Source organism: Prionailurus bengalensis, chromosome A3 (genome assembly GCF_016509475.1).
Source record: "Prionailurus bengalensis isolate Pbe53 chromosome A3, Fcat_Pben_1.1_paternal_pri, whole genome shotgun sequence".
Classification (NCBI taxonomy): Eukaryota; Metazoa; Chordata; class Mammalia; order Carnivora; family Felidae; genus Prionailurus; species Prionailurus bengalensis.
The window spans coordinates 31806439-31831441 of NC_057354.1; the positions used below are offsets into that span (position 1 = coordinate 31806439).

Here is a 25003-nt window from a genome sequence, read left to right on the forward strand (position 1 = left end):
CTAATATCAGGCTAACGCTTACTTTCCTTCTGTTGCCCTCTTCGACAACTGCTTTACAATCTTAAAACATACATTATACCTCAACTAAGTAATAAGCATGTTGAAGACAGAAGCTACTTTATTCTCCTAAGCCCTCAGTCTAGCTAGAAACTAAAACACAAGGTTCACACTTTATACATACTTCCATCATGATAGAAACAATAGCTCCTTGTATAGACTTTTTTTTCAAAAAGTAAAATTCTTGTTCCCCTTGGATTAAAACAATGGTTTTCCAGGGTGCCTGGGTGGCTCAGTTAGTTAAGTATCTGATTTTGGCTCAGGTCATGATTGCACAGTTCATGGGTTCGAGTCATGTGTCGGGCTCTGTGCTGACAGCTCAGAGCCTGGAGCCTGCTTCGGATTCTGTGTCTCCCTCTCTCGCCACTCCCACCCCCAGCTCATGGCTCTCTTCTTCAGAAATAAACATTAAAACATTAAAAACAACAACAACAGTATTTTTCCAAGGCCAACCCTATTATGTTGTTATAGTATTGAGAGAGGTTCAACCCAAGAAAAGGTACCAAATAAATCTACATTAGGTAAAATTTTGCACACTAAATTTAAGAGTAATTAATGAAAAAAACCAAAAACAAACACTGCTCAATACTAGTAAAGCCTAGTTTAAAAAGTAGATCTTTAGCAATCTAATCAAGGATAACTCACCCCTTCACACCCAAGAAAATATTAAGAAAAAGTGACTGTTTCTTGGAAGACTTCTTGGAAGTATATACAAATACATATATATATATATACATATATATATACACACACACATACATATATACACATATGTATGTTTATATACACTTATGATATCCAGTATTTAGTATGTATTATAATGTATATAATGTATAATATATACACACTATACAGCTGGATGTACAAGTAATTTTTTTTTAATCTAGGAAAACTAGCTGATGTGCCCAAAAAATATAAATTTAATAATAAAAAAAAAAAAAGTAGAGAGGGGCACCTGGGTGGCTCAGTTAAGCATCCAACTCTTGGTTTCGGCTCAGGTCATGATCTCATGGTTCCTGGAATCAATCAGGCCCCCATCAGGCTCTCTGCACGGACAGGACAGAGCCTGCTTGGGATTCTCTCTCTCCCTCTCTCTCTGCCCCGCCTCTGCTCATGCTCTCTCTCAAGATAAGTATTTTTTTAAAAAGTAAAAAAAAAAAAAAAAAAAAAAAAAAAGAGAACATTAACAGGTTCTAACTAAAGAAGTAACTGTAAGGGTAGGAATACTTCAAAATATGCACATAGTTTTATAGGAGCACTTATCAAAGTGCCAATGAACAGACTATACTAACATTACATAAACTGGTCCAAAGACAGAAAAACCTGAAAAGCTACTCAACTGACTTTATAAGGCTATCCTAATGGTCTCCAAAACTAGACAAAAATAGCAAAAGAAAACGAAGTCAATCTCATTAATGAATACAGATAATAAATCCTAAACAAATCAGTCAATACCTGTCAAAAAAACATTAATAAGTGCTATACCAATTACTGAAGGGTAATTCAACATTAGAAAATATATTAGCCTCATTCACTCCATTAATATTAACAGATGAAATAAGAACTATGATTGTTTTCTAATTCCTCAAAAACCCACAGAATAAATTCAGCACCTATTCCTTGGGAGTGGGTAGGGGCTGGGGGGAAGGGATCCTTTAGCTAACCTAGAAGAAAAAGAAATTTCCTTAATTTCATAAGGGTCACCTCTATAACTAGAAACTCCAGCAGCCATCATATTATTTCCCATGACGGTAAAGAAATAAGGACGCCTACAATTGTTATTAGCTACTGAAGTAAGACAAGATAAAGAGAAAGCTGTCATTAAAAAGTAGAAAACGTATTTGATAATATGATCAACTAGAAAACCCCAGTTAAATAACAAAATGTTTTGACTAATCGGATTCAGCAGAGTAGCTACAGATGAGAGCAGTAAACCAAAATTAACTGATTACTGAAGAACATACTTAAGGAAAATAGGAATTAAAAAACAAATTTATTAAGTTTTCTAATGTAAGAATAAGCTTTAAAAAGTTTAAAACACCTATGTGAAAAACTAATTTTACTGGAAGATGTAAAAATTTTGAAAAAAATGGAGACACACACTATGTTCTGGATAGACTTCATACTTGTAAAACATTAAATCCTTCCCACATGTTAATCCAGAAAATCAACCCAACACTGATCAAAATCCCAAGGGGACTTTTCTGGCACTTGATAAGGTAATTCTATGCAATTAAAAGAATATGTGCAAGATTTTTTTAAATTAAAAAGTAACAAATGGGCAATTGACCTATCACATACCATAATATAAACTTCCATGATTTTTCTCTTCCTGGTAACAAGTGATTAGTGTAATACTCCTGGATGTCACTTACTAAGACTCGGATCATTGCGGGAGGTAGAATGGGAAGTTTTAGCGGAAGGAAGGAGGAAGAGTTTTTTGGAGGCACATGACGTGTGAGGTGCCCATTCAACCTTCAACTAGAGATGTGCACAGACAGCTGGATGTGTGAATCTGAGCTTACAGGAGTCTGGGCTGCAGACAGACACTTGAAGCCATGGGGTGGAACATTTGCTAGACTTTTAGTTATCTTCTGGTGACATTACATAGTTTGGCTTTGCAAGTTTAGTTTCAGAAGTTCACTTATCCTGTCTGCATTTGTTTTCTGAGCAAACAGGTAGATGTATGCTTGGACCAATTTCATACAAGATTAGATAAATTAATCTCTGTACTTCTTTTATTACTCCTGTACTAATACTACTTTCCTCATTATTTTAAAATGCATTTCTCTCATTTCCCTTTAAAATCAGTAAAAAAAAATATCCTCCACACTGTCAGGATGGCTTCTTCATTCTCCCTAAACATACTACAAATACTACCTTGGCCTGAGTTTACAATGATTATGCCCCAAAGTGGCTTCACAACCACCCTGATCTGCATTCTGCAAGGGCTCGAGAGCTTTGTTTCAACTTAACCTCTTTCTCTCATCTCGAACACATACTTGTATGGTCTTAATCATATGCTCTCTTGCATTTTCAACATTTCGAATCTATTTCTCAAACTATGCAAACCCACTGAGATATTTGAGGAAATTTCCACTCATGAACACCAAAATAATGCAGTGTTCCTCCTGTGTTTACTTTGCTTCCTACCCCAACACCACACAATTCAAACCGAAAATGCAAAGGAGTCGGCTGTAGCCAAATCTAAATGAACAGGACTCCACTGCCAACCTAGAATGCCAAGCCAGTAATAACGTGAAAGACAGAAATGCGGTCCAGCTGTGAAGAGAAAGAGCCAAGGCACAAAAGACAATGACACTCCACCGGGACTAATGAGACAGCCACTCCGCAGGTCACCCAAGTCCTATCCAAGGCTGTGTACCCTGTCCTATCAGGCCACCAGCTGCAGGATTTAGGTGTACTCCCCAGGAAGGGGCAGCCGGGCCTGGGGGGAAACCTGTACCTCATCTTCCACTCAGTCTCATAATTGTCCTCACTTAGCATGAAGTAGAAAATTGGTTTACAATAACCCACCTGTGACCCCAAGCAACTGGGGCAGAGTACACATGCAAACACACATGCACACGCATGCACACGAGCACACACACTCCAGACAACATAGCCAAGCATGCCATACAAAACCGTATGTATACTGTGAAACAATCTGAGTTAGGAAACTAGGATCGTTGCCACCGCCATTTATTTGTCTAGTTCATGACTAAGTATGGAACACTATAGTAGTGCTAGAAATGCAAAGAGGTCCCTGCCCTTAAGGGGCTTACAATCTTAGGGAAATAGAACAGGCACATAGAGAGACTGTAAGAAAGCACATGCTAACAAACGCCACGAGAATTCAGAAGGCAGCATAGTTCAAGAACACGGGATTAGGAATCACAAAACCCAGTTCTAGTCCCAACCTGGTAAAAAAGTCAGTTCACTTCTCTGGGTTTACTGGCCCAGCTACAAAATGAAGCAGTGAGATTTAGAGGCTGCACGCATTTGTTTGCATCATAATTCCAATCAGAAGCTGAGCAAAGTTTTATGGAAGAGGCGGTACCTGAGCTGGACACTGAAGGAAGACAGAGAAGGCATTTCAGACAAGGAAAGGGGTACTGAGGTAGGCCTAAGGTGGGGGGGGGGGGGGGTGGGAGGAGAGGAGACACAAGGAACAATGGCAGTGAGGTAATGAGCGGCTGTGGTAGCCCTGAGGCACTACCGACACAGGAATGAACTGTATTCCTCACATTCACATCCAGTCAGTTACAGTACAGAGTTCCAGAGAGTAGAAAACACCAGAGAACAATGGCGGCATTTTATCAAACATTGCAATTTCCAGAAAATATAAAACGATTTTAACATTATACCTCTACATTGAAAATTGACATCAACAAACTGTTCCCACTGTCAAAATGTAAACCAAAGTTTACATTTAGTAAACATAATTAAATCTCTTAATTCAAAAGGACATTTGATACAAATTATTATCCCAATAATTCCAACATTTTTCTACTATGTTCCATGCACTGTGGAAATAAAAAGCCAAGGTCCCTGCCCTTGAAGAGACTGCAGCCTGGTGAGACAAACCACCATGCCTACCTAGAATGCACGGCATGATCCAGGTATGCACATGGCTATGGAGTAAAAGATGGACTCATCCTTCTGAACAAGTTTCAGCAAGGACTCAGAGGAGAGGCCGATGGCTCAAGGAGCAAGGAGTCTGGCAGGGCGAAAGTGTCTGTGGGGAGGAGAGGGCTTCCAGGCACAGGGCGCATGGCTACAGACAGGGAATAGCGTAGGAGCATGGCGTGGCCAGGGGAATGGTGGGCACAGTGGGCACAGTGTGGCCAGAGCACTGCACAGGGCAACGGCTAGTGGTATGGACGCCTGGACTTAGTCCTAGAAAAGTGGGGGAGCTACTGCTTGCTATGCTTTAATTTTCTACTAACCCTGGTTTATAAGGTCAGGAAGGGATGCAAAGGAAGTGAGCAGTGAGGCTCTTTCTGTGTCATAAGCAGTCCTTGCGAGCTCTTTGCAAATTACATTGTTCAGGAACCACCCCCCCCTCCTTTCCCTTTACGATCTTGAGTCTTCAACATGGAGCTGCACTGCCATGGGACTGGAAAGGCACAGGGGAGGAGGGCAAGTGAACAGGACTGAAAACGCACACCTACAGCTAACCGAGTTGCCATAAGGTAATGGTCACTGTACTGTACACAGGTCTGCAGACAAAATGAATTTTTTCAGGAGTTTTCTAAAACTCCCTAATTCACACCAAAGTCACACCAAAGTGTTGGAAAATCAGTGTGGGAAAAGTATATAGAACACTTGTAGAAGACTGCATTTCCTAAACTCTTTTCCATTAAATATCAGTGTTACAGCACACCACCATAACAGGATTTCAAAGCCTATCCTCACACGATTAAGACTGAACCAAAACTGCATTGTTTGGCTTAAAAAATAAAAAGATACACCGTGTAATTCCAAGTCTTAGGTTCTCAGCTAGGATTCTCAGCTAGTACTAAAATGTGTCAATGCATGACTAAATTGCCTAAGTGAAGAACATGCAGTAAAAGGCAGATGCAAGTAGGGCATTACTTTAGGGCAGGAGGCCAATGTCTCGTAGTAAGAGAACCAAGTCTATAAAAGTAATACCTTCCTGAAATTTTGTTTTAAAAGGAGGAAAATAAATCTGTGTATTTTATTCAACATTCATTCTTAAGTTACAGTTAATGCCAAAACAATCAGCTTCTAAGGAAAGAAACCTTAGTATAATCCTAAATACATGCATATACATTTAGAAGGATCGTCTACATTTCCTAAATAAGTTACATGCCTGATATACATTAACCAATAAAAAATACCAATGTGAGAATTCAGGACATTTATTTTTCTGCATGGAGATTTAACTGCTGTACAACACACACACGCACACACAACAAACCCACAGAGCAACGGTGTGTAATAGGTAGTGAGAGACACTTAAAATAAGCATATTTAAAATGCCTACAAACAGGCTTTTTTTTTTTTTTTTTTTTTTTTTTAGGCAACAAAATATTTTCAGTCCTTGACACCTTCTCACACTCACCTAGCACCACAGATGCAAGGACTTACAGTAAACATGTACAATCTCATGCTTAAAACCTAAAGCATGCATGGAATAGAATTTACACATTATGGCCTACTCTATTAAGTATGCACTACATACTTCTAATATTTTATACATTAAATTACCCTGCAGCATTTTGAAACTTTAACATTTATGCAAAACAACTTTTGAAAGACTTAGGAGACAAGTTTTCAAGGATCACCTCCAGGCTGTTTACACAGGCATTGGTTTGGTTAAGTGGGAGAATGGCAGCAGCCTCAAGGTTCATACTGAATGAAAATGGTGTGTGTGCATGTCAATCCATGTAAAAAATACATATATACATAGATGGCACAAAGATTTGTGCAGTTGGAATCACCAGTGCAAATGCATGCATTTGAGGTACTTATTTTTCCCATGGTCAGGTATAATTATGCATAGTCATGTTCCTCAAGTGCTAAATATTTCAGACCTGATCAAATGAAAGTTGTAAGAACTGTAAATATAAGATATTTATATAGTTAATTTCCAAGCACTATGGTTTTAATGGACGTTTAACATTATATGTTTACATATTTAGTTTAAAATGTTTGCCAACCAATAAATTTTCTCATTGTAAAGAGACTGACTGGTAATTATACCTGGCCAAATGATTTAAATAGCATACTTGAAATCCTAGCAAGAATTGTAGTGAAATAGTAAAATACTTCATTATTGCTTCATTGGACTGAGAAACCTAGAAGGCATAGATAAACAATGCTCAGTGATGAAAAGTGAATCCCCACAACAGTGGTGCGTGCCCCAAAAGGGCCTCTGCCCAGTAAAAACTAAGCACTCCCCACGTTATCAATGCCGTTGGCATCCACATGGATATCAGGCTCCCCGCACAAAGATGAGGGAACAAAGCGGCTAACAGTGGGACACAAACAGCTCTTAAGCTCTGGCAATTCTTGCTTCAGGCGTTCCAACTGCTCCACTTGGAATATATTTGGCTGTTCAGGCATCCAATCATATATCCTATGATGAAACAAACAACAAACACATAAAATAGTGTAATTTCATGGTTCCCTTAAGACCTGACTTAACCTTTTCAGGAGAATTTGATTACAGAACGCCTGGAACATTCATAGTACAGGAGCACACCTTCCCCCAACTTTTTACAAGATGGAAGTTATCAGCTCTGTTTAAAAATACTTCTCCATCTTTCTAATAATGCAGAATAACAGCATTTCTTTTGGGGCCCGTGATGAAAAAGCCTGATTATAAAGCAACTGAAACAGAAAATGAAATAAATCTGTAGTTTACTGAGTGACTGATTCTTCAGGTATCTTCTCTCCAAGTCAATCAATCGACAAGGCCTTATTTTATGACGGGAAGCTAGAAAGAGGCAGAGCTGGAATCCATACCCAGCTGTGACTTCAAAGCACTGAAGATGTGCACTGAGAACTGTCCTGAAGTTGTGTGGCACAGGCACACGCACTCACAGTTGAGAGCCCAGAAAAAGCCCATGTGACAATGCCAGCACTGCACTGCCCATCAGCAGAGAGAGGACAGCCTCTCAGGCCTAAACATGAGGGCCGGGCAGCTCACGTGAGGTGCGATGACAGAAGTCGCTGTGGTATCAGAGCAGGAAACAATTTCCAAGAAAATGAGAAGTGACCTCTGGGTCAAGACAGAAGACTGAACTGAAGCATCTACGTTTACTTTCCCTGTATATCCCATTAAAAAGAAAATAAAGGGATTAAAAAAGAATCCATGCATACAGAGAAAAACAGAAACAAAGAGACACAGTAACACAGTTTTGGGAGCTGGGAAACAGATGCGTAAGTAATAACAAAGTATTTTAGTTAGCCGAGCAGAAAAGGCCAAATCACCAAATCTCAAGCCAGTAGTGGAAACCATGAGAAGGCAGAGTTAAAAGCAGCACCCGTTTCCCCTTAGAACTAGGGGGAGGGGAGACTAAAACAGGGCAGATGAGGTGAGGGCCTGAGCAGCAGTGAGCATCTCCCTTCCTCCTAACTTCCTGCCATGGAGGCTGCCCCACACCCCTGAGGTTGGTATTTCAAGAATTTAACAGGAAATGTCTTGGAATGGAGGACAAGACAACCAGGTAAGGGTTTGGGCATTTTACAAAAGCCACCAGCACCAGGAGACAGTCCACACATATCACACATGCAAAATTCAGAGACATGCCTTCCCTTCCCCAGATCTCGTCCCTTACCTGATTCCCAAGAACCCTGGGAGCCAGATCTGGATCCTCTAGGTAGTTTATATAGATTCTTCTGTGAGGAATCTGGTCAGTCAAAAAGTAAAGTTCTGAATCTACTGACATCAGAAGTATGACCAAACAGGCCACTCACATCACCCCACAGTGAAATCCAAGTGAACACGCCCCATGCACACAGAGCCTCCAACAAGCTTTTTAGATCCCTATTTCTTATCACGAGAAGCAGTCAAGGGTTTCTAAGCAACTTGAGGAAAACTTCTAACATGTAAGATAATGAGCCAAAGAGAAGAAAATTCCAAACACACACACACACACACACACACACATACAAGTCCTTGATGCCTTCCTAGAAATAGTTCATTAAGCCCAAACAGAATGTTATATATAGAGGAAAAAAAGCGCATTCAGAGAATAAAGACAGTTCTTAGAAATTAAAGACACAAAAAAGTCAAGAGAATGGGTGGATGATAAGGTTGGCAAAATCTTTCAAAGTGGAGCAAAAAGACAAAGATAGAAAATAGAAGAAAAAATAAGAATTAGAAGCCTGGTCCAAGAGTGTGTCATATGTAAACTAAAGGATTTCTTTTATAAAGGGGGGGAAAAAAACCCCAGAAAAATGGGAGACAAAAATCAAAGAATAATTTACAAAATTTTCGGCATCTTCAAGGACACGCATCAACAGATTAAATGGGCTGCCATGTGCCCACCACAAGGGATGAAACCAGACCCACAACAAGACCCATCTCTATGAAATTTTACCACACTGGTGACAAAAAGAAGACTCTCCAAGCTTCCAGACAGGAAACAAAGAAACCACTCGTGCAGAAACAAGATTCAACATGGTTTCACACTCCTCAACAGTAACACTGAAAACTGTGAAGCTGATGGAGAAATGCTTTTAAAATTCTGAAAGAAAATGGTTTCTAACATGAAAATTTATGCCCAGCCACAATACTTCCAAGCATGCAAGACCACATATTTACTTTCCATGTCTTCCTTTCTTAAGAAGTTACTGAAGGGTGTGTTCCATAAAAATAACCATAAAGCAAAAAATATCTGGACCACAGGAAATGGAAGCTCAGACACAGGAAGGGTCAGGGAGCAGTCTTCACTCAGGATGATAGGAAGCAAAAGCAAAAGTTTTGCAAAAGCAAAAACTTGGCAATTACCTAAATGTTCTCAAGTAGAATAAACAGTGGTAGAGACATAGCCATGAATACTACACAGTCACGAAGATGAATACATTATAATTACATACAATAAACAGACTGACTTTAAGAACATTATAACGAGTGGGAAAAAAGTACAAATAAAGTCTAAAGCCATGAGAAACTAAATGATACTATTTAGTGACCGAAATAAGAATTTAAAATTTTTAAAAAGAGAATAATAATTTGATAAAGTTGTATCTGAGAGAGGAGATAAGGGAATTGAATTAGGGAGAGGCAAACGGCAGACTTCAAATCTAATGCTAATATTCTTTAACATGCATGTCTGTTACTGAATTTATATTTTAATTTTTTAACCATTTGAGCAGGTACAGTAATTATTTTATAAAAATAGGAACATTGCCTAATTACTCTATTTGGCAAGTATTTGCCCCATACCAAAATGAGAAACAACCAGTTGAGAAAGGTAAATTAAAGGTCACGTTATCACAAATGCAAAAACTCCAAATATCACCAAATCGAACACAGCTCTTTATATGCCATAACGTACTGCAAAAACATGATTAAATGTAAAATCTACGGTGTGTTAATACCTTTGTAAAAGGAGACTAAATCGGTTTTTGACCCACTAAAACACCTCATCTTATCAATAATTCCCCCAATGTAAAATAAATCAAAGGCTCCCAAATCACTATCGTTCAAAAACTCCACAATGTCTAAATTTGATGATTAAAAAAAAAAAATAGTAACATAAGCACATTACATACCAGAACAAAATAGCTTAAAAAACATCAGGGCACAGGAACTCAGCTAAAAACAATGAAAGGGATAACAGGCACAGGGGACTGCTGGTTTTCACTGTAAATCTTATATACACATACAAAACACACATACATACTTATATATGTAGTTCTCAGATTAAAGTGTTAAAAAAAAAAAAAAGTTCAAGGGTAAACACCAACTCTAACAGATCCTAGCAGGAGCCCCACCCTGAGCTATTTCCTCAATGTCTTCAACATAGTCCTGCCCTGAGTCATGCTATTGCTTCTGCCTGAAACTCAAATCCTGTCAAAGCAAACTTAGCCACTCCCAAAAACCAACTCAACACTTCCTCTTTGAAAGCATTCTTATTGGGGCACCTGGGTGGCTGAGTCGGTTAAGCGTCTTGATTTCAGCTCAGGTGGTGATCTCACAGTTCATGAGTTCGAGCCCCAACACAGAGTGTTTTGGATTCTCTCACTCTCTCAAAATAAATGAATAAACTTTAAAAAAGGTACTCTTATTGATCCTTAGCCAGGAAGAACTCTCTTTCTTGGGGGCTTTTTATCACAAAGTATATTCCTGTTCTCCATTACATGTCACAATTTGGCTCTAAGTAAGGCCCTTCAGATGAAGGGAAGTTATTATACACGGTATGTCTCACAATACATTTCCTTGCCTGAAAATATTTGCAATCATCCCTTCCTTCTCCTCAAAGAAAGAAATATTCTCCAAAATTTTGCTAAAGCCAGCACTTCTTTCAAATGATTAATGTAAACATTTTATCTTCCTTTAATTAGTTGGAAATGTCTCATATAAGTGATGTAAAATTTTTATCTTCATTGAACTAGTTGGAAAGGTCTACTATAAGTGATACAACTATACAGGACAGACGGTAAAGTGAACTAAAATCAAGGAAAGTATTTTTTTTTAACGTTTATTTATTTTTGAGAGACAGCATGAGCAGGGGAGTGGCAGAGAGAGAGAGAGGGAGATACAGAATCTGAAGCCGGCTCCAGGCTCTGAGCTGTCAGCACAGAGCCCAACGTGGGGCTGGTGATCATGACCTGAGCTGAAGTCGGACACTTAATAGACCGAGCCATCCAGGCGCCCCAAGGAAAGTATTTTTTAAAACAAGCCTGGTAAGAATTTCAACACTTATTCTTTGTACGATGTTGCTCAAGTATTAGTAAGATTGCCCACCCCTCAGTGGACTAAATGACATCCCTTCAAACCCCAAATTTCTTTATATTAAGCAATCTTTTCATCTATCAGATTGGTGGCTCTCAAACTTACATCAGAAACACCTAGGGAGCTTAAAAAAAAAAAAGAAAAAAAAAAGTTCAACAAATACTTGAACCCCTACTGTGTATCACACGTTATTCTAATTCTTAGAGATAAAATAGTGAACAAAACAGGCAAAGAGCCTGTCCTCACGGAGCTTGTTTGTGTGGGCGTGTTGGGGTGGGGGAGGGGGGAAAAGAGATGGAATCCGCTCACACGGGGCTTTGGAAGGGCCTGTGACTTTACTCTAGGTGACACAGAAAACTGTGCAAGTTATAAGCAGTCATAGGATCTGACTTTAATTAGAACAGGCTCCCTCTGGCTGCTGTGCTAAGAACAGATAGCAGGGAGGCATGAGTAAAGGCAGTGGCGAGTGAGCAGACAATTTCAATAATCCACGTGAGAAATGAGGTGTCCTTCTCAGTGGAGACTGACTATATAGCAAGTGTGGCGAGTGGATACATTCAGGGTAGATTTTGAAGACAGAATCAACAAGATTCTGTCTGACTGGTTTTGGGGTATGAGTTTAAGTACAGTCACCAAAGACTCCAACGATTTGGCCTGAGAAACTGGAAAGACAGAGTTGTCATACTGAAATCAGGAAGTCTACAGAAAGAACAGGTGTTGCTAGCTGGATACAAAAGTTTAAGCAGTTAGGGGAAACGTCTGAGATGTAAAGGTTGGAGACATAAAACTTAAGAATAAAGGTATGAAAAGCCACAGAACTGGATGAGACCCCCAAGAAAGTTGGTGGAGAGAGAGAAGCATCTGGGGGAGAGAGCCCCCCAGCCAAGACAAGAGTACATCTGGTATGGAGCCCAGTGATCTGAATGTTTAACAAGCTTCCCAAGTGGTTGTGCTATACGCCAAAGTTTGAAAAACTCTACAAATAAATGTTAAACCTCAGGCTGAACTACAGAATTTTAACTAAGTTTAATATTATTTTTAATTTTATAACTATTTTTTTCCTAACAATACATGAAAAGTTCTCATGAAAGACAAATACCTATCATAAATTAGACCATTAACTCCAAACTCCTTCAATTTCTTTCTGTTTTCGGGATCATTGGTATCATCACCCCAGCAGAATATGACTAGTCCCTTAGCTTTTGCCTCTTGAATATAGGATGGGTTTCTGAGCAGGTCTTCAGTATGTGCATTTATTCCCTAAAAGAAGAAAAATAATTTACTCATGAGAAAGTAACTTATTAACTGCAAATACTAATTGGTCGTACTCTACATCAATGTTCTCCAAAGTACAATGCACAGGGAAAAAACTGTTAGGACTTTTTCTTACAATTACAATTTATTTATCAAAGAAGTCTACAGTCTAGCCATTTTAGATGATTCATAAAATCCACTCAGAAAACTAAACTACAAGAACTTACTTAACCTAGGCCTGGAAGAAAATACTTTAATGTTCATTTAACTGCTTTTTATTTTGAGATCTAATATCCTCATTTTTAAGTAGAGCTATCAGCTTGCTACACATGGGTCAAAACTAACCAATCAGATGTGTAAAATAACACAAAAACTTATTCACTACTGCTCTAAGACATTTCTTAAAAAATTAAAATCTAAAAAATTCAAATGTAACTTACCAGTAGGTTTTCAAACTGTGCAAAGCTCATTGCAATGGGGGTTGTCCTAGATCTGAGGTCCATGAGTTCAGGGTAAATATCTGATTTTCCTTGAGTCAAAAATAATATGGGGTATTTGTTCTGCTTTTGCCGAACCCTAAAGAAGACAATAAGGAAGTACTTTTCATCAGGGAGATAATTCTTATATATCATTTTAGAATTTTAGGAAACTGTGACTATATAAAGAAACCGCCCCTGCCCCCCCATCAAAAGAGCATAATCCCATTACTGAGCTATAATCACCATTAACATGTATTGCATCTTTCAATCAATAAAAGAAAACTTTTTAATTATTCTATAAAAAAGCTAAAATATTTTCAGAAATGGCCAACAAGAAAGCCCTCGAGGGTTTATATTTGGTAAGGAGGATGTTACCTGCCTATTAAATGAACACAGTGTGAGGTACTAGGACCCTGTGGGTGTGAGGTTTGCTGGAGTAGAGGGTAGTTCTGAAGAGGTGTGAGAATATATAGAACCTAACTGAGAGGACAAGTCAAGGGTGAAGTCTGGGCAACTTCCCCACCTCCAATCACAACCTCTGTCCCTAAATCCCAGCTACAGTTTAAGAGTCTAGGTGAAAACAATTTAATATTACTCACATAGTGCAAATATCTGCATCGAATGAAGAAAACACTATTCTCCTCTTCCCAGAATTTTCTAAGACAGTTTTTAAAATTATGTCCAAAAACAGATTCATGTCAAAATACGTTGATAAGTTACCATCCCACATTCCATCCTATATGGAAAAAATAAACAGAAAAACAAAGGCCATTAAATATCCTAGGATCACAGTGCCAAAAAAAAAAAAAAAAAAAAAAAAAAAAAATCTTGGGAACATCTAACCCAACTCTTATTTTACATGGGGAAAGCTAAGGCTTGAAAAGATTGAGTGATTTGCCCAAGACCACACAGCTGCTTAGTGATGGTGCAGCTGTCATATTTCAGGTAGAGACACTTATATGCAAAGTGATTATATCATCAATAAACTTTTGCTTTAATAAGTTTAACAGAATAAAAACCAGAACTCTGGAAATCTGCACCTTACTAACTTTAAAATATTTTTATATAATCTTCATGAACTGTAAGACAAAAGGACTCTACTTCACTTGCTAACTCATTACAAAAAGTCCAGGTAATTATGAATTACTAGTTAAAAATCTCATTCTTTGGCTCTAAGGCATATCAAGTACCCTCAACACGTAATAAAAATAGTCTCTAAATATAGCTAAGATACCAAGAGTCCTGTTGATATTCAAATATTAGGCATTTTATATATTAGTCATTAAAATAACCCTAAGATGGGTGATGGGTATTGAGGAGGGCACCTTTTGGGATGAGCACTGGGTGTTGTATGGAAACCAATTTGACAATAAATTTCATATATTGAAAAAAAAATGATAATAAAATAAAATAACCCTAAGAGCTCAGAAAACTAAAAATCACTTATTAAGAAAAATCACTATGTTAACCAGGACCAGCTTATCATAAACAGCTACTTAGAAGGCATGATTTGAGGGCAGTTGTAGATTATTCTGATCAAAACAAATTCTAGGATATTGCTCTGATTGCCCAATCATACCTGAATTAACCGCTTTCAGTGCCCTCCCCACCCCAACAACCCTCTTACCATACATCCCAACCATTTACACACATCTCCATCTGATATATTCAATAGTGAATTATTTTCCTCAACTACACTATTCCAAGAAGGCAAGTTTTATTCTGTTTTGCTCAGTACTTGAACCCAGCACCAACAAAATGCTCACCCATAGCAGCTTTTCAATATATAACTGTGGAACAACAGCAAAAAGTCTAAATCTGTGACTGATCTAAAACACACCTGCAGAAAATTTCTTTTCTTGATTAACTATTACTAGCTACTATTGCCACTTAACAGAAAACTGCTTACAAAATTACTGAAAATATATGTTTAAATGGAGGATAAGAAAACAAAAACTCATCAGTTATATAAAGTTCTTAGTTTCCACTGTTCATTTTATAAGTATGTCCAGAAACCATCATATTAATATCCACATGGGACATGTTTAAACTGAAATTTATACTACAATACATTCATCACTCCTTTCAAGTACTCACATATAAGGATAAAGTATGCTTTTATTAAAAACGTCCAAGAAGCACTGTGCTTGCCGAAAGAAGCCAGAGTAAGATTTCAGTCTTACCTTTCCACTAAAACAAGGAGAGAGGAACAAATGCATTTGAAGAAATGGGGAGAAAGAGGAAGAAGAATGTGTTACGTCAAGGATTACTTACCCTTTGTTGGCAGATCCATTTTATTTCTATGTTAAACCCTACATCTTCTGGCAAAGACTCTAAAACCTAGAGTTTTGTTTGTTGGAGGTGAATTTTGTTTTGTTTTTGGTGAGATGAATGGTAGAATAAGAGAAGAAAAAAAGGAAAACAGAATTACTACAAAAGCAATCGATAGTAAAACATATCACTAAGTAAGGATAAAATGTTTTGTGCCTTCGGCATAAACCACTATCTTTTCCCATACCCCGAATGACAACATGGTTGGTGATTAAGTTAAACAAGAGATTAAGCAGCAAAAGCAGTGGTCTATGGCAAGATCTGCGAGGGCAGATACACTACCACTACAAAAGACACATCCTTAACCTAAAGTCCTTTCGCCATCAGGGATCTTGGGTCTGCCCTAACCAGCTGCATGACAAGTACCTTAAACAGTTTGTAAACAATTTCATGTGTGGCTGTTTGACCTTCTTCTCTGGTATCTTTAGCCTTATTTTATTTAATGTACCTATCACATTGTTACTGAGCTAATACAAAATTAGAAAAATAAGGAAAATACTGTATATTCGTGTTAAGACTCCTAAACATCAAAGTTTCTCCTTTAAATTAGGATTGTATTTATTAGCCTTTTTCGGTTTTAAAACATCTGTGATTAAATTACAGCGATGGTGACAGAGTGAATAAATGTGTGTTTAATTTATCTGGTTAAATAAATGTTAAACTGTTAATACACAATTTTTTAATAATTGTATTTAATCACAAGTCTAGGAATCATGTGATTTCTCAGAACCAAATGATTTCAGAATTCTGAACTAGAAGAAATGATGTAACTTAACTGGGCTTCATAAATAACTGAAAAATTACTCCAATCAGGTTTTAAACACACTACAACAATGTCCACTTTAGGAGCTCTCTGGTAGCTTCCTCTGTAGGGTGAATAATCATGATAAACTGAAATGATATACTGTTGCCTAAGATATATCTACTGTACCTGACATCACCAGAAAAAGACAATGGAGAAAAGCAGAAGTTAGGAAATGGAGCCAGTGGGAAAAAAAAGCAGACCCAGCATGACCAAGGAGTGCCTGGCATCCATATAGGCTTGCCTGATAATATTAAAGGGATTCCTGTCTGAATTGTGTCTAGTTTTTAAATCCTCATTCTAGTATTTGTTATGTTTTTTCAGGGGAGTTCTCGAAATTTGTGCCTCATTTTATGTAACCAGGGTACTCATTTTCTTTGGTTGGACAATCTCATTTCTCTCCAAACGCTAAGGAACAGTTTGGTTTTTTTTCAAGTTTTTATTTATTTAAATAATCTCTACACACAACGTGGGGCTAGAACTCACGACCCCAAGATCAAGAATTGCAGGCTCCTCCAAGTGAGCCAGCCAGATGCCCCAAGAACAGTTTTAAACATTGTAAAAATACCTCTCCCACCATCACATGTCCCTCTCACCCCTTTTTTCTGTGCCTTCTATTTCTTGTTTATATACAGAAATGTGTGAATTTCCTATTCTTACCAAATTAACCCATTGAGGTGAGCATTTTTATTCATTTGAGCAGGTGAATTATTCTTAAAAAAAAAAAAGAAAGAAAAGGATAGGTACACAAACCAAAAATGTATCTTCTCTAAAAAGAATCAATAACAAGTTTTTATAAATGTTGTCCTTGACACAGCCTTGTTAGTGCCCAAAATAAATTATTCAAGTTATAACAGAATGAATGAAGTAAGTCTTGTGCTAGTTTTCCTAAGAAACTTACCATCTTAAGAGAAGGAAATGGCTGATTTTCAGAAAAAGAATTTTCTTCCTCAACCACAGATTCTGAAATTTTAAATTATAAAAACTCAGTAGATAAAATACCATTTTATCACTAAGATCTTTCCTAAACTCTTAGGACAAAGAAAGAGATGTAGAGGTAATTAGGAGATCCTTTTTATGCAGTATTTTTTGAAAGCTCGTATATTTATTATGTTTATAAAACCTCCATTTTGAAATAAGCATCCTTTATGAAGACTAGTTTGCAACATTTCATAGAAACACCAAGTTTGAGAGTCCAACAGTGATTATTTCTTACTACTTTTACAAAGTAGTCACCAGCAGTGATTAGTTATTTCTCAATGGAATTAAAGAGCAGGGTCCTCTTGCTAAGGCTTCTATTTGAAATATCAAAATCAGTTTAGAAGCTAGAAATTAAGAGAATCTAAAGCTACCATTGTGCTTTTGTTACCACTACCATTTAATTCAAATTTTATCTCAAAACATGTAAGAATTTTTTTCCAAGAGGGCAAAAAAATTTAATATCCAACTTTTCCTTTCTTAAAAAAAACAAAAGTGTATTACAAAGACTAAAGTCATATAATATTTTCCACGTAAATATTAAGCAATACTAATAAATTAAATGAATAAAATATATTTTATTTTTAACAGTCATGAAATAGCTACAAAGCTTAGAAAGTCCTATCTATGCTCTAGGGATACACTTCGGTCTTTAGCACTTCACAATTTCTTCATAAAGGCATTCCAACTATCCTGTTATCACCACTGCAAGTAAACATCTAACGAGCACCTACTATATACAGAGCACTGTAAGTGTCTCAGGGAATACAAAAACATTTTTCCCACCCTAGAGAGGTTTACATTCTAGTTGAAGACACAGGACATGTACAGAATAAAGGGTTAAAAAAAGGATCCACTAAATCTCAAATGAATGACACAAACTATAAAGTTCTATGAGAGCACAAAGTGGAGTTACAAAGGGATTCCACAGGCAGGACAAGCTTTGGGGAAACTGAGGCACAGAGTGGTTAAAGTAACCTGCCCAAGGTTACAGTAGGTAAATATTAGAACTGGATTCAGACTCCTGGTTCTGGAGCCAGCTTCTATACTTGATTTTTCCTCTATTTTGTCATGGTTACAAATGTTTAGAAAGAGAAAAGAAAAAGAATGTTTAGAAAGAATGATAGGTACAAAATCATAAAGAACTTTGATGATCAAGCTAAGAAAACTCATAACAGTAAAAACATGTAATTACTATACACACGACATAAATGCATTTGAAAATATACGTAAAGACCTCATATCTATAAAACTATTTAGATAGCCCAGTATTATACACATTAAAATGACCAACAGTAGTTAAAAAGAATAAGGAAATACCATATATATGTTAACTATGAAATGAAAACAGCACTTCCATATCGGTACATACCTTTCAGATCTTTAGATTTCAGTGCAGTCACATGAGCGAGCTAGAAAACACACACACACACACAAAATGCAATTGGAAAAAAGTCTTAGTTTATGAAGGTGTATGGTTAACAGAACTGTAACTTGAAAAGCTAGCAAGTTAAAGAAAACTGTAAAATGTAGAATTATTAGTAAGAATAATCACTAACAACTGTATATATTTCATATGTGCATACATACACATAAGATCATGATCAAATACCCAAGTAGGGGAGAAGAATATAAATAAAAATTCTTAAGAAAGTGTTTATATTCAATCAACCATTTATTTAGGTATCTAACGAGAACAGGAAGAGTCATCATATAAAATTACATGGTATAAAAGATACACAAAGCTTAGATAGTAACAGAAATATAAAAACCAAGGACAGGATAAAAGGCCAACTGTAAAATAAAGACAGTTAGATAAAGAAGGGCTAATGCCGACCAGAGGCGACCTGAGACTACGAATGAGAAAGAAGGGCTAGCCCTTATGGTCTACCTACAAAGGATTAGAGCCAAGCCCCTTCACATATGCAGAAACAGTGGGGTCCACGGAAACTGTTAGAGAAGACAAATGGATTAGCACAAACCCATTTTTCCTAACAGAACAGAAAATCAAAGCATACGCTCTATACATGCTGAATATACAGTCATCTCCATGCACAAAGAGAACACTACCATAAACAAATAAGTATAAATCATTCTAAAACTGAAAGATCATTTACACTGTATGCTATTGTGACTACCTTTAACAACTGGAGTTGGTCAAATGTTAATTCCTTTACTGGAATTTCAAATAATTCAACTGGATCAGCATCAAATTTCTAAAAAGAAAATAAAGAGAAAAATAAGCCTCAAATTATTACTTAATGTTGACCCTAGTCAGACCTAACATCCCAACTTAGTGAATGATGAGAATAATTGTTCAGTGGCCACAGTGAGCCCATGTAGGGGAGCTCCTCTCTTTTAGCACCACCTTCCAGCTCTTAAATTCTGGCTTTTGTTTTTGATGTAGGTGGGAGTGCCTGGAAGAAAATAACAGCTGGGGGGAGGATAGGGCCCTGAAGACACAGAGAACAAAGCCAGAAATCAGTTATTTTCCCCTACTTCCTGTCATTCTGTTCACATTTTATTTGACCTATATATCCATGTTACATGACTACACAATCAACATGTACAAGTACTATGTAAGGATTAATTTCTGTCAGTAAATTTCTAAACTTTTCTCAATCTTTCATACTTAAGTTGGTTAAAAATAGCCACAGAAATCAATGGTCACGGGAAACAAATGTCTGATTAGTGCTAAGCAGTAATATGTAATAGGAACTCTAATCTATTATGTTTTCCCCATGAGCAAATGTTTTATATTTTAATACCATATCATATGTCACATTGTTTAGGCATGAGTTAATGGACCACCAATAAATCTTCAACAAATATGCTAAATCCTTTACATGTATATTCATTCATGTACATATGGTATGAAGCCATGTATGCATAAAGCTTTTCTAGAAGGATACAAAATAAACTATTAAGAATAAGAGAGTGTGACCAAGGAAAAAGGGGAAAAAGGAAGGCTTACTCTTCATAATCTTTTGCAGTTTTTTTTTAAGTTTATTTATTTTGAAAGGGGGGGGGGAAGAGAGAGAGAGAGAGAGAGAGGGAGGGAGGGAGGGAACACAAAGCAGGCTCTGCACTGTCACCACAGAGCCCAAAGCAGGGCTCAAACTCACAAACCGTGAGATCACGACCTTAGCTGAAATAAAGAGTCGGACACTTAACCAACTAAACCACCCAAGCGCCCCTTCTGCTGTTTTATAATGAACATGAATTTATTTTATGAAATAAAACTTGCTTAAAGTACTTGCTTAAAGTACTTGCTTAAAAATTAAAACTAAAAATACATACAATTTGATACTTTCATTCCCTAACTCATCATCCAGGTTCAACTGAAGAGCAAGACAAAATCTGATTAACAATAGGATCAGTAATACTCTTCAGGTAACTCTCACAGATTTTTAGAAATTACAGCTGGATTCATTAACCTCCATCTTGGTTACTAAGATCTTTAGTTCTCCATTCCTTCTTTTTCTATTTTGCACTGATTTTTTCCCCCATGGCAAAACCATCTGCTCCTTTTCTACTAAGTTATATTTTACCTCTATCGTCTAAACAGGTGCATATATATCCTCCCCTCCTTCTCCTAATACCATTTCACAGAAACAAAACCATGCTTTTCTATACATCATACTAATCCGAATCCCCATGACTGATTCGAATTCACGAGTAGGCAGAGCCAGGTGCCTTGCCATATCCACATATACCACAACAATAGTGTCTGGTAGAACATCATACATGATAGCAAATTAGCCTGAACTTTAAATCATCTCAACAGAAAATGATACTCAACAATTTTAAAGAAAATGGCAAATGATCCCTCCTAGTTTAAGTCCTTAAGAAATCACTTAATTGGTATACTAAAGTTTAAGCACTATGTAATTATCAATTACATTTACACAACAATTACAATTTTTAAGAAACTATATGGATTTTCAAATCTTCTGGACTCTATCCTCCACCATGCCATTCTCCATTCTATCTCCATTCCAGTCCAGGCATACTGTACCTCTGGCCACATTACCACTCTCCCTGTCTCTCGTTTCTGTCCTCTTAAATTCCCCTTATATCAAGTACTTACACCGGGAAGTTTAGTTCTGAACATTTCCCTTCCTGGCTCAAAAGTCTGTCACATCTCCCCAGCTCTTAGGTCTACACCCCATTACTGACGTCCTCCACTATCTGGATCCAAAGCATTTTTCCACTGTGGCTCTTCTCATTTTGCCAAATCATATTAGCATATTAATTTGGGAAAAAGCTGGAGGCAGAAACAGAAGGGAGCCTAGAAAATAGACACTATAAAAGCTTCCTCTCTTGCTTCAATACAGGAACAGTGGCAGACTGACATAAAAGGCACCTGGAACGTCCTTTTGTTAGATAACAGAAAAAAGCAAATTGAGCAGTGCAGAGATCCTGCTCTAGGGAATTATTATTCCTGTCTCCTCACTCTCTTGATGTTGCAAAAGCTTGACAGAGGAAAGAATTGGTAGTAATCAACTAAGAAAATGAACTGATCAACTCTACTTAATAAATAACTAAATATATACATATACATAAAACCAACTTTCTAGTGTTCAAACCTAAGTAACTCTAAGAGTTAAAAATGAAGGAATTTCAACATACCTTTTTCATTGTCAAACAACAGGTGAGATCATGATACACCACAGGCACAAAATCTTTTGAAAGATGTACATCAAATTCTACAAAGGCTGCACCCTAACAAATAAAGGAAACAGGGATTTGAAAAACACTACCTGGCCCACAATACATCCAAAACTACAAGGACGTAAAAAATTTACTGTTCACTATAAACTTACAGACTTGTACATAAAAACAAAAAAAAACTCCTCATGAATTAATGTTACACTTCAAGCTTTTTCTAAAAACTAATTTCTTCTCTGAAAACAATTTTAAGTATTTACTTCATTGTGATAGCATAGCAATTTTTTCCTGGCAAAAATATGGGCACTGATCTTCTTGAACACATCCCAGGGCCACTCTGTGGCAACGGCCGGCCTGTCACCTCCACCACTGCTATTAGCAGAAATGGAGTCCACCAAGAGCCAGAAGTACAGGGCCAACTGGTGCCTTCTTGCCCCTAGGTCCCAAAGCTGGACAGCTGGCCCTTGGAGATGAGGAGGGAAAGGAGTAAACTGCCGTGCCTTAGCTCTGCTCCCTGCTGAACATGAGCAGCACACCTTCCAGCCCTTCCAGGCAAAACCCCAGAAGCAGCGTCAAGAGGAAAGGATGGTGCTGCTGAAAACACAGAGAGCAGCAATGGGGTCAAGAACTGCACCGCACAAGCCCAATCTCCGGACAGAGCCGCAACAGGATGGAGGACGACAAGAATGAGTTAAGGATGCATTTTCCCAAGTCGGACCCACTCTGACATAAGAATTAATTCAAATAAAGCTGAGAACATAAACTGACCCACAAAGGTGTGAGTTCACTGAAAGAAAGCCAGTTGGGATCAAAGGAAACAAGGTCTGAGAATTCTGTTCGATATTGCAGCCCAAAGAAGTGCTGTGTGGGGACGGATGATACACTTGCACCCCTCCCCAAGCTTTAGGTCACGGAGGGTATTCAACTTGTGAGCACATGTGGATCCCAGACTAGAATCGAAGGAGCCCATTTCCTTAATGACTTCTGAAGCAGGAAATAAGTTTACCTTCTTCTAGTATTGTAAACAAGACAATAACACAAACCTTTTCTACCGAAGAGAACAAACCCAAGCACCCTTAAATAATTACAAAAATTAAACGAATTATGTAGCTCTTTAGTTTAAATGTTTAACTTTACAGGATCACCATCCTTCAGGAAGATAATTTTACCAAGTGATAAAACTTGATCCCAAAATCCATGTGTGAGTGAGCTCTAAGAAATAAGCCAATAACGTACCAGAACCTCTACAGGGATATGTGTAACATTAAAACAAATAAGCCATTAATAACTTGCATATGGCATTCTGAAATGTGATCAGCATGAATTACAAAGGATCTCATCAGAACATGGAAGAAAAAAAGGCTTAATGACATTCTCTCTCAAAAAGCATGGAGACAGCTAAAGTTCCTTAACAGGGATCTTCACGTACTTACAGCTAATAAACCAATGTTTAGAACAGTTAGCTACAATGAACTAAAACTGGTTCCAAATGATGAACTAGAGCCCAACATACTCATAGATTTAATATAATCCTTTCAACACAAAGATAGAAGTGTCCACTATTAATATTTTTAAACATTAAAATAATTAATGTAAGATGTAATGAACTATAAAATGCAACATTTATATACAACTAAAAGGGGAAAATATGGTGCCAAACCATGATGCAAGGTTAAGAAAGTTGTAAAACCCATACCCATTTTAGAGATGCTAAAATATGAAAAAGTACGTCTTAGAATAAGTGTGCTCATATAAGTGATAAAGTTAAACATCTCTCTGATCAAGTTTACTTGCTGAACTCTTTTTTAAAAGGCAAAGTTTAAGGCATGTGGAGGACACTGTGGGGAAAAAAATGATAATAAGAGCATGAGATGGTCCTCCGTTTTCACCTTAGCCTAACTTGGGAGCATGAGGCCTTTTAGTCAGGTACAGGGCAGCAGGGAGCCACAGGGGAATCTCAGGTTCTTGATTAAATATGTCAAGTTGCAGTTGCTGGAAAAAACTACAAGCTAAAAAATGGACACTTTATAACTGGATAAATTTCTTAATTTAACATAATTTAACTAATCAAGATGGTATGCAGGATATAAACTGACAGACTTAAATGTTAACATAAAACCATTATCAAATCCTTCTATAAGCATTATTTCCAAAGTATCTGAATGAGCACATTACTGAGTTAATGAATTCAAATGCTTACTGGGGAATGTTTTCCTTGCCCCCATCACTCAAAACTTGTAACCTCTAACAGAGATGCTAATGATTCCATTGTTTTCATGCCAATCTTCACCAAGAATCTAAAAACAAATGCTTAGAGATACTTTATCTTCACTTAGATATACATTCAGAAGAAGCATACAGTTTCAACCTACTTAACTTTTTTAAGCTACTAATGGAAGAGACTCCCCAGGCCCACATTTCTCTACTTTCCTACCTTTGGACCAATATTCCCAAGTTGTTTAAAAGAAGAGAGAGTCACTTACATGACTAGCAGCATTTCTCAAAGAAGCAATAGTATTCTCTTGAACTTTAGCAAGCCTGAAAGAGAAGAACTATATATAGTTATCATCCACTATAGAAAAGACAAAACAAATGTGATAAGCCAACTCTATCTTCAACAATGGAAACAGTTCTTACCCTGTTTTGAGGCTACTTCTGCCACCACCAAATTAAGATTGTGACCATCACTTAGTTGGTGTATGCATTTATTCCATAAATGCGAGCTCTAATGATTATAGGTATTTACAAGCTTAATACAAACATCCCACACCCACGCATACCTCCCCAAGTGAGTTGACCTATCAAGGAAAGCAATCTTGCAGCGACATGAAGTATGAGAGACGCAGATACTTGCTCCTTGCAATGGTGCCTCAGAGGACTTAAATATTGGCAGACCAGGGGAGTGGGGAAAGGCTGACACCCAGCAGGGCAGAAGTATGTAAATGATACTGAGAATAGGTGAGGAAACTGAGCCCCAGAAAGGGAAGCATGCCAAAA

General features: G+C 37.4%; 1 protein-coding gene across 1 annotated transcript in view; it reads right to left on the reverse strand.

Moving 5' to 3' along the window:
• Positions 1 to 3743: 3743 nt before the first annotated feature.
• Positions 3744 to 25003, reverse strand: part of GPCPD1 (glycerophosphocholine phosphodiesterase 1) — a 49908-nt gene continuing 28648 nt past the window's right edge. Inside the window, exons 11-20 of the mRNA XM_043602844.1 lie at positions 24490 to 24544; positions 21968 to 22060; positions 19474 to 19551; positions 18708 to 18747; positions 17259 to 17320; positions 15499 to 15564; positions 13824 to 13960; positions 13186 to 13321; positions 12591 to 12751; positions 3744 to 7162 (exon numbers count right to left, since the gene is read on the reverse strand). Of these exons, the coding sequence (XP_043458779.1) occupies positions 6973 to 7162; positions 12591 to 12751; positions 13186 to 13321; positions 13824 to 13960; positions 15499 to 15564; positions 17259 to 17320; positions 18708 to 18747; positions 19474 to 19551; positions 21968 to 22060; positions 24490 to 24544 (1018 nt within the window). The 3' untranslated portion in view covers positions 3744 to 6972. The remainder of the gene's footprint in view (positions 7163 to 12590; positions 12752 to 13185; positions 13322 to 13823; positions 13961 to 15498; positions 15565 to 17258; positions 17321 to 18707; positions 18748 to 19473; positions 19552 to 21967; positions 22061 to 24489; positions 24545 to 25003) is intronic.